The sequence below is a fragment of the Priapulus caudatus genome, unplaced genomic scaffold (assembly GCF_000485595.1).
Source record: "Priapulus caudatus unplaced genomic scaffold, Priapulus_caudatus-5.0.1 Scaffold29, whole genome shotgun sequence".
NCBI lineage: Eukaryota > Metazoa > Priapulida > Priapulimorpha > Priapulimorphida > Priapulidae > Priapulus > Priapulus caudatus.
In genome coordinates, this window is record NW_014577090.1 from 32,370 (window position 1) to 43,786 (window position 11,417).

Consider the following 11,417-nt stretch of genomic DNA (forward strand, 5'->3'; position numbering starts at 1 on the left):
GCAGCAGGGGGCTCGACACTACGCCAGCAGGGACCGGGTATGTATGCACGTAACAACAACCAGAGCCACCAGCACACGACGCTGGCACGAGTCACTGCCGTACACACCTCGCCCTTGACACACACATATCCCTCGCCTCACGGGACACGTACAACGACGAGCCTACATCCACCTTCTCTCTGGGGAGGTTACGGCGCGCGTCTACATCTACCTTACACTATCAGCCACCGTGCACCCAGTACACACATCCCCCTGCAGAACCTCAAAGAAACCCTCACGGAGGCCAGCACAGAGACCGAGACAGAATCGCGCTTCTCTTGGGAGCCGGCTCGCGCAGTTCACCAACACTGTGATGGACACACACACACGCGCTCACACCCGTGTTCTGTTCAACACCACGTCAACACACGGGTCACAGACGCACACGCTGCGACACACAAGCGTGAGCACACGTAACAAGATTCCACCCTTTCTCTCTCTTAAAACAGCTCGCAGTAATCGCAAATAAATGTCGTTCCCTATCCGTGTAAGCCCTTTCCCCTTTTTTCAGCCACAAGTGATGGGCGGGGGAAGGCTACACGTATAGTCAGACAGCTAACCGAAGAAGCTCGCGTTATACCTTTGTATCTGCCGGTACTCATCGGCCGCCGTACGGAAACATGTCGCTGCCAGAGTATCGCAGTTCCAGCTAAACTACTACACTGTCTACTCGCGTGCTGCCGCCTAGCGCTAACAATGACTAGCTCTCAACGCAGCGAGCAGCAGCAGAAGCAAGTAGCAACACTATTATCGGATTCCCCCCCCAGGCTGAACAATCCATTCAAACGAACCAGCATCTCAGCAGATACGCCGTGTTACGCGAGCGTCAGTGGCGTGCACGTCACGTGCTCACGGCTGCGATCCGCAGACGACGCGCTGCGGGCAAGACTAGAAAGCAACGTGTCGACAACAGGCGACGCTGCTGCTGCTGCTCCTGCTGCATCGGTACTGCCACTGATACTATGCTACTGCTACTTGCTGAACTCACAGTGGCACAGTAACTTGCTGCTGCGTACGTAGTACTGCCTGCACCTGCCTACTGGCCTGGTGGTGTAATCAAGAGCAAGTTAACACCTATATGCTCTTTGGTGTTTTTAGCACTTGCGTGTTATCGCGACTACGCGTTTTGTTCCACAGACGATCCTATTCTTAATGCACTAACATCAAAAGTACATAATATTAGATGTCTCTAATTATGTACTCTTGTAATCATCTATCTACACAGGGCATTATCAGGAAGAGGTGACGCGGAAGGAGCTGCTGCTATTGTCTGCGCCACTGTTGCTGCTACCAGGCCTACGCATTTCCACAACGATCCATTATATATCTAGCATTCTAGATATTTACGCAGCGGTTATCAGCGAGGCGTGATGGGAGAAGGCTGCTGCTGCTGCCCTGCTGTTGCTCGCTATATTTGCTGCTGTGGTGGTGCATGCTTTGCTGCTGCCCCTACTACTCTTGCTTGGCTGCTAGTGTTGCCTGTTATGCGTGTTGTTGCTGCTGCTGTTGTTCGCTGCTTGCTTGTTGTCATGTGCTGCTGCTTACTACTTCTGCTGCCTGTTGCTGCTGCTGCTGTTGTTGTCTGCTGCTGCTACTACTCTCGTGCTCGTTGCTGCTGCTACTACTCATGCTTGCTGCTGTTGTTGCTGTTAGTGCTGTTGTGCTGCTGCTGCGCTGCCTCGCTGATTTGTTGCTGTTATGTTGTTTGTTGCTGCTGCTGCCTGAGTACTTGCTGCTGTATTGATTTCAGGCCGGCAAGCTCCATCGCAAACAGCTGCGCCCGCGATCAATCACGCGCCCTCCGCCGATTAAACCACCGCCGTCGCAGCTTCAGCGCGTCGACGCCGCCTCCCCGCACCCACACTGTACCACCAGCGATGCAGCGAGTTCATTGATGCTCGGTACGCCGCGCCGCGAGGCGACCACACCCGCTATTGGCCCGAGAGCATCGATCACTCATCATCATCCTCACAACAGCGCACAGCATTCGTTGCCGCTCTGCACCCGAGTCCGGGAAGAAGATGGAGCACGGAACAGAGGGGCTGAGTAAATACGAGAGAGAGAAGGGTAGACAGGGGAAGAGATACAAGGAGAGGGGGAAATAGTGAGAGAAAAGGGTAAGACAGGGGAGAGGGGGAAATAGAGAGAAAAGGGTAAGACAAAGGGAGAGAGAGGGGGAGGGGGAAATAGTGAGAGAAGGGTAAGACAAAGGGGGAAGAGACAGAGGGGGTGGCAGAAAGCCAGGCAGACCGGGGAAAGGGGGAGAGAGAGGGCGGAGGAGAAGGAGAGGGGAGATAAAGAGCAACAGACAAAACTCGGCCATGCGGGCCCAGTTATTGAATTAGCCAGATTTTAACTAGACAGTGTCGCCGGAGAATCGATATATAGACACGTACTGGATCGGAATTTTAACTCTCGGCCGTCGTTGGAAAGGAAAGAGCGCAATGAAAACGATTGGTCGTCGCGGGCTGTAATATATATATATTATTATTGGGGATGCAGAACAGAACTGGCCGGTGCACGATCAATGGATGCTGTTAGGCTGTAAACGCTGGCTTCCTGAGGAGGGTGGGGTGCAAACTTTCCCATTCTGGTGCTAATTCTACATATTCTGCGAGACGAACGGATTTTGTCTAAATACGTCCACGATGTGTTAGTGGGGTTACATGCCACAGCATCCAACGCGTGTACAACAAGGACAGATATATATATATATATATATATATATATATATATATATATATATATATTATTGCTAGTCAAAACCAATTAGTCTTATTTTCAAGACACCAATATAAACAATCAAAAATACTCGAGAATGGTGAGCAAGATAAGGCAAACACACAGTAACTGTTCTCTCATGACTATGCAACACAGTTAATCAGTAAAATAGTTTATACGAGTCGTAAAACACCACTATATAGATACGCAGAGACTTGTGCCAAAATATAACAACACAAATTGCAGAAACATACACGAGATAGTACACTAACGGACTGACGAGTGCTTAGTTAACATCTTCTGACAGCATAAAACATTACAGTACAGCCACTCAGCCAGTCATATTCACGCAAAATGTCAGATGGGATGACTTTAATTTACGGCTGAAGACGTTGTTCGCAGTTATTCACTGTTTTTGCCATCGACTGCGTGCATAAAATACTCACGACTAAGTCACACAACGAGCTCAATAATTGAGAGCTATTAGACAGCTGTTCTACAATGATTTTACCATTTTCCTGCTTCGAAATCGCGCTTCAACGGCAATATAAACGTATAGATTTCTGGGCCCTTCACCATTTGCACCATCTGCCTAGCTTCCGCTAAAAATACTCGAGAGCAGAAATGTGTTGTCATACTAACACGAAATGAATTTATGCGAATGAATTTATGAAAACATGAAATCACACATTTATGCGGCTGTCAAATTTCCTGTCTGCATCAGCGCACACTGTCACTAACGTTAGGCGGCGTACAGCGGAGAGGTTTCGTGCTGTTTAAACCATGTACTTCACCCTCACTCTCTTACGAATCAGATCTAATTACGTGTTACATTATTAATACGTAAATGTGACGAATAAAATTTCAACCCAATAAAGTGCAAATATCCTTACTGACGTTAGTAACTTTTGCATAAATCACCCCATTGACAAACCCTAGTTCACCCCCATCATACCTCCTCTAATACAGAAGAAACATTAGAAGGGGATGTCAGTTGATGAAAACGAACAAATTTGTGAACCATGGCATGTACAAGTAAATAGCGTGGCAATGCAACAACAAATAGCTACCAACAAATTTTACCAGTTCTAAGTTAGAGAAGCCAGAAAATAACAAACCAAGTTAAGAAATAAAGATATCTATCTATTCAATTAATGATTATGATACAAATATAGAAAGTAAAAGCTGTATAAAAACATGGCAAAACAGTTGTCAAACTTTGCACCACTATTCAAATTTGTGACATGCATTTTTTTATCTAGTATGATTTTTTAAGACATGACAAGGGAAAGTGCTATAAAAATCCACTTTCTGCAATGACTACTTAACAAGGAGGTTCACTGCGGAAAGTAAAGAGACTATAAACACGACTGCCATAATCTATGAAGCTGTAATAATCACACTCCTGCGGTTACGATCGTCAGCTTAACCAGCTTACCTCCAACTGAAAGCATCCCACATACGCAGTTACGGTATATTTAGCGATAACTACATGAGAACCTACAGTTTTTCATGTAAATGACGTATTAATATGACGTAAGATAATCAAATGTTTACAATTTAAGATTTTAAGCTTAGCAGCAGCATTAGGTCGAGTACTTCGAACAGCAGGTTTAGCCTTAAAATTAATTAATCCTTTTTGTCATGAGAATGAGCTAATCATATCAATAAAAACATTAAAGCTGCACTAACATCAGAATTTATAACTGGAATCGTGAATGCAGGAAATATTGCTGAGCTAGTTTGTCATGTTAGAATTACATACAGAATTTCTATGATATTATCAGATGGAAGAGAACAAGTGAAAACCAACTCAAATGAAACCCTAGATATTATCTTACTAAGTATATACCAGGGTTTCTTCCGCGAGAAATTTAGACAAAGGAGGTAATGGCCAGTTTGGGAAAAAACGCGCATGATGGATTCAAATACAGGATGTATTGGTATACTTATAGGTATATAGATACAGGATATACTTATCAGTAAATACAAGAACATTTTCACAATGGCGATGTTAAATTTGACAATGGCGGTGCGCCACTGTGCCTCCTATGTATAAGAAACCATGTATACTGTTCACTGAAATTGACCACGTGACAACAGATATTACCAGCGACTTAATGACCCCAGGCTATAAACCACTGAATAAAGAAAAGCAATGCAAGTATGTGCCAATCTCCCCACTTGACGTTCTTCCACTCCACACGTGGAGCAACATAACAGTATTTTACATTTACAGCCACTACACTAGCCTGCATGTCTGACACCGACACTGTGAATCAGTTTATAGTACTGGCCATCAGCTTGAGTTAGCTACGATGGCCACCTGTTACCAGGGTATTACCTAACGAATCATTTTCCTGTGTTTTCGATGGCCTATTTAGGGCATCTTTAGTGCTCATATTGCCAAGACACGATTGTTCTAGTCATTTGACACTACCACCTCTTTCTCAGTGCTAGCTAATACCCTACATACATGTTGGTAAACATTATTCTGAGAATGAGTACGCGAACTAATACCATGCGTATGGACATGTGAATATATATGTATGTGCAATACATAGTAAAGAAACTTGTATGTGTTTATGTAACCATGCACTTATCAAATGCTGAAAAATTCTTCAGCATTTCCTTGTTATGATCGTGCAAATCTTAGAAGCTACTGCCAAAAGCTCCTCATCATGCAACACTTAAGATACAAACAAGAGCCGCAGAGCGTCTGGGCTCATCTGAGGTCTGTTGCTACGGTTATAAACGTAACATTTAAGTTGTGCGTAGTGACACCTTTGTTAGGCGCAGATGCAGATACGGCAGTTGCGTACACATCATTCAGCAACGCTTCTGCGATTTCCTGCATAAACTCAAATCCCATTGGTTGATACAAATGGCGTGGCCTAGAAACTAATGTTTTATGGTGCATGTGAGCCCTAACCCTATTAAAACAAAAACAAAACAAGGTAGGCCAGTGATTAGTGGACGGCGAATAAGCTCAAGAACGTACACATTTGCGTCTATATTGGTGCCAAATTTGATAAGAAAATTAAAGTCTGGGATGCCACAAGGCCTCACTCCTGGGTAATTATTTGAGTGCTAGTGACCTGATTCCATACTATTCATAAATGTACACTCAGAATCGGTCATATACTAACTCATGCTCATCTATCTCTAAGTAACATTGTTCAAGTAAGAGTTATGTGTGGAATTTCACTGTAAAAATGGTAAGCGTTCCAGCCACCACAGGTACTCAGCCAACAGGCGTTGAGGAACGAAATCAAAATGTTTAACACGCTCCTACAAGCTGGGGCAATAGAGAGCTGCCACCTGTACCTAATAACGCAGGCAAAAACTACACCATACTTTTATCCAGCGCCGGACCACATGCACTGGCATGTGGCATATTAACGAAACTGACAGTACAGAATGCCATAAGAAATTATATTAGACGATTTAAGCGAGCATAAACGGCTTCTTGACAAGCAAATTTAGCTTTTGAAATTCACTGTGACATTGTATGCCTCATACATCAGGCATGTATAGATTTTCTAGCTAGCAAAGCCCAGGCAGTCAAAATTCTTTGCTAACCAGTAACAGTTAACAAATCCATGTTTAACCTGGCCCTCCTCTTTGCGGTCAAAAGGTTATCAGACACTTACTCTTCGGCACGTCAGTTGATAAGCACATTTATGGTCCTTTCAATATAAGCAGTTAAAAAATGGGTAGGTCATCGGCTGAAACAAAAAAAGTTTTCATTGCGTCTCCGTCAAGACATGTTCCTCAGAAAATGTCCTAAAATCTGCCCTGTGGGGCCCATTGACCTTGACCTGTGACGCTCCAATTTCGGCACAGTGATGGCTTTTCCCTACTATGATGCTATACACGCGATGCTATCACGAGCCTAGGCTGAGCCGTTTAGATTTGTGCGGCAAATTCTGGCATTTCCTGCCCTATACCTTAAGTTAAGGCAGTGAATGTTTCCGCCTTATTTTACACCTCTTGACTTTGAGCTTTGCACGCCCTCCAGCTTGACATCCGAACTCGTTTTTCGGATTACGCCCCCCACGTCCGAATAATCGTGACCGTACGTCGAAGCGTTAAGATTTGTGCCGCAACTGTTGATCGACGGCACGTACGGACGCACGGGACCGGACGGCACGGACGGACGATCATCGCGATTCTACAAGCTGGATCTGACTATGTCAAGATGAGCTATATAAAAAATAAAAACGTTTAAACACATATAAAAATCTGTAAAATCCTCTCACGTGCTTGAGTTTTACTTGGCAATAGTAAGTTGGAGGAGAGCAACTAACTGTACCGTACCGCGAGTGGTTTCAGACAGAAGCCAAGTGCCTGCTTTGCCCTAAGAGATACAAATCAATGTATGAAATTACGGAGAGTTGCTACACACTGCAATGCACGTCTGGTGTTGTCTGATATTCCATGTTAGACTATTATAACTTGTGGGCTAATCCCTGGTTATTGGCCATCTGTAAGCCTCCCCTGGAATCCTGGTTATTTCTAGGGACTGTCGAACTCCAATGTACTGAAGTTACACAAATACAGACCATTATTGGCATTATTAGTTTACATCGTGACATATAATGAATGCGAGCAGGTCCATTCTAACTGATGAGCTAGATACGTGAGCGTATTGCCTAATGATTACTTTTGTCGCTTGACAATGACATTAAGTCATTACTGAAATTATAAAAAATTTGTCATGAGATAAATTTCGTTTTATTTCTAGACTCAAAACGCATGGCCAACATAAAATTGCATGTGTGATGTTAGCTCTAGTACTATAGCCCTTTGTTGCGGCCACAGCGCTGTGCCAACAAGGGGCTATAGACAGGCACTTGAAGCGTTTCAATTAAAATATAATGCTAAATAAATATGCGAATGCTATTTACACAACCAAAGTACTTACCAAATTTCTATTACTCTCTTTCACCTATTATTGCGCAGACTCATTTCGCTGCTAAATTGCCATCCAAGATGCTCATGCTCCAACAAACGCTGGCTGCCGCTGGCACACTGACAACATAAGATATTAGCAGGTAGGAAAGCGTGCTGCCAAATTCACAGTAATGCCAAATCACGCTTCCATGTTCACACGAATACAACACAAATATTCAACCATTCTACTCCTCTTTGTTTGCTATTTGAAGGAACATTAGTTCAGCTTGTTATAAAAAACATACTGTCTGTGTTCGTAACCGGAGCTGTGTCACGCGAAATCACACAAAGCCTGACGACAATTGGCTGCGACGTTCGCTCCCACGTTGCGCAGTTTCATGTGAAATGCGCTGGGCAAGTATAACCCACAAGGCTATCGCGGGCGCACTGCATTTTTGAGAAACTTACCCCACGCTGCTTGTTCCAAGCTGCCGCGGTTACGAGCGCTCGTCCAAAGGCCGCCAGTGAAGGCGTTGGCAAAAACGAGTCACGAAGAGCGCCGGTGGTGTGTTCCTGATTCCCGGACGCCATTTACATAAACTGCGGGCACAAGAGCGAAGCGCGCAGAATTTCGTTAGGTTTTGTGTGATTTCGCGGTGAGCACAGCTCAGTTTACGAAACACACACAGTATGTCTTATAAGCAAGTGAACACTGTTCTTCAATAGTAGACACAGATGGAGTAAGAATGGTTTTCAAGAAATATTTGTGTTGTAATTCGTGTGAAATCAAGCAAGCGTCACAGGCAAATTTTGGCCAGCACGCTTTCGCTACCTGCTATATAATTTATGTGGCAGTGTGGCAGCGGCAGCCAGCGTTTGTTTGCGAATGAGCATTTTGACAGGGATTTACAGGAAAATTGGTTACGTCGTCGGCGAATATTAGAAATAGATGAATGAAAGGTATAGAAAACATTAAGACTTTGGAGTTTGGTAGTAAATAGATTTCGTATTTCTTTAGCGATTATATATATTTTTTTTTTCGCGTAGTACTGAGTACTACTATAGTAGTAGTCGTGTCATGTAAAATAACGTCAAATAAGCGACAATATTGAATGCGAACTTACAACTTTACAAGTTATCTCAGTCCTATCTGGCTAGATGTAATGGCGCGTGAATAGTAACTTGCATATAAACATTGGAATGTAAGGTCTGTGTTAGTAGTGGCTTACGCTATATATTGCATGTACAATCACAAGTGCATAGTACTGTGACACTACTAATCTATTTAGTATTAACGACCACTCCCAAGGTACACGTAGCTAAATGGCGACATGTCTCACTTCACTTTTTGCGCACATGAAACAAGTGGAGCGAGCAATAGGAAAGCTGTCGCTAGTGTGCCCAGTGTTCCACTGTTGTTTTTTTAGTTGTGAAATGCGAGATAGTTTACTTTGTAACTTCTTTGTATCTCCCGTCTCTGATTTAAACTAAAACAAACTAAATTTTTCGCCTAAGAGGTACCGGGAAAGCTGATCTAATGACTAATATATACTATGTGTTTAGTAGGGGGCTAGGTGTCTTTAGAATTCGACTGTAACGCATGATGAAGGCTGGCGTTAGAAATGTAAGTCTGAAGCTCACGACTGACACATGACGCTGATAGGTCTATGTTCCCCCCAGGGTAGCATGCGGAACGTACGCCTGGGTACGGTCGCGTATAACGCGGAACGTAGGCCCCTGGTAACTATCTAGCTGAATATTGGTTAGGGTTAGTGTTTAGGGTTAGAGTTAGAGTTAGGGAGTAGGCGTAGGCGACTCGCTAGACTCGTTAGTGGAGTAGGCGAGTTAACGGTCGGGCGGGCATATTATTAGATAGTACACCCGTGATTTAGCTAGCAGGGTAACGTTCCGCGTTACCGACGCGTACCGGCAGGGACTACGTTCCGGCAGTACCGCTGGGGACATAGACCTATCAGCGACACTGAAGCTGACAGCACTTGGACGCAGTACACGTAGTGTGCGGCCGTGGCTGGAGAATGCGAGTCGGCACTGCTATCTCCAATTTAGCGAGCTGCGGTACGGCAGTTCGTTTGCGCCGAGCAGTCGCTCCACGTGACTGCAAAAACTGTCTAATGAAGGTATCTGCACCCCTAAATCTAAACGCTAACAGTAACACTCGCGCCGCTATATTTCTGAATTCATACCCACGGCTCGGCTATCTTGATTCGTTATATTTATAAGTTCAATCGAACTATATATGCGGGCTCAAACTTCCCTTAAATCGTGGATTAATTTTAGGGGTGCACCGGAACTTGGATCCTGGCTGGAAGCTAAGTCTTTTTTTCCCGCAATTTTCAAAGTTGCGTTCTGAGCCGAAGCGCTTCAGGAACAGTCGGCGGAACGGACTTTTTCCTAATCTTCATTTGCTGCTCCAAGCGTCATGCAAGATCAAAAGATCAGTCGCTGAATGTATGATTGAGCCATCAATTAGAGACAACTTGGCTGACAATTATAGTGTGTAACAAACTTTACACTATTCGGGGCCGCAGAAAATACGTTTGCGCACTTGAACATTCGCTGAACTGAACTGAAGCCTAACTGAATGTTAGGGTGATTCACGAGATTTTCGTTTTAAATACAATAACATCTTGAGAGCGACAGGAATGGCATCTGTTTGTGTTAGTTGAGAAATAATCGACTAAAACGCAGGATACTGCAACATGCAGGTTTTTGCCAGCCAATTCGCTCGGAATAAGATGCCATAAGGGATGTTATGCAGCTGTAAGCAGATGATGTCATACACGACAAGCAACAGTGCGCCTGTATTAGACTTTGTAGGGCATGAGAACAAATGAGAACAAGTGTAGAATTGTGAACGCTTTGCTGAGTTAGATGTGTTCTAGGTTTGTAAAACAATGAGCACATGTGACAGTATGAAACAGTGTAGAACAGATGAGCATTGTCCTACTGCGGCTGAGTGATGTGCCTGCTTAATAATGTTTTGTTCAGGCCGAATGAGTTTGCGCAATTACTGGGCCAGTTAAAACTGTCAAGTTTATTCAACAGCTTGCAGTTCCGGTTGCGGGCAAGGTAGTTCGGCTGGTTCTGGTTCCTGGCCGGAACTTAAAAGTTGGATCGGTGGCACCAGCTACTTAATTTCCAAGGCATATTTTTTGTGGGAAAGCGACGCATATGCAAATGGACTGCCGTACCTGCAGCCTCGTAACTTGGAGATACGGCTGCCGTAGCCAGCCAGTCCACATCGTAGTATGGACTGCTGTAGGGGCTGTTAGGCCGTTTTATTTTGCTTAGGTTATTTTAACGGCACAGGCAGCAGGCAATTATGACAGCACAGAACGATATATTGACCACCGTACTTATAATTATTAATTTTTGCTAAGGGTGGGGAATGAATTATATTACTTTTTAGGCCTCATGTGAGCATAGTCAGATGCAGCTTGTAGAATCGCACTGATCGTCGCGTCGCGTGGGCGTCCGTCCGTGCGTCCGTCCGTTGCAACAGTTGGGCAGCAAATCTTACACGGCCTCGACGTACGTCACGATATTCGGGAGCGTGGGGGGTAATCGCGAAAAGCGAGTTGGACTGTCGATAGCTGGGGTGCAAGGTCAAAGGTCAAGAGGTGTACAAGAAGGGGAAACATTCCTGGCGCTTAACGCTTAAGGTATAGGGAGGAAATGCAGAATTGCGGCACAAATCTAAAACGGCTGGCGACCTAGCTCGTGTATAGTCGCCGGTGTAT

General features: G+C 44.5%; 1 protein-coding gene across 2 annotated transcripts in view; it reads left to right on the top strand.

Moving 5' to 3' along the window:
- Positions 1–9,114: 9,114 nt before the first annotated feature.
- The window catches only part of LOC106815766 (mitochondrial import inner membrane translocase subunit Tim10 B-like), a 13,958-nt gene continuing 11,655 nt past the window's right edge, over positions 9,115–11,417 (top strand). The window contains exon 1 of one of the 2 annotated variants that reach the window (XR_001394789.1): positions 9,115–9,173. Coding sequence is in view for 1 of the 2 variants with exons in the window: in XM_014820276.1 (XP_014675762.1) it covers positions 9,257–9,280 (24 nt within the window). In the remaining variant the exon portion in view is untranslated. Of the gene's footprint in view, positions 9,174–9,207; positions 9,281–11,417 lie in introns of those variants that run through there. The other variant, XM_014820276.1, reaches the window with a different exon arrangement.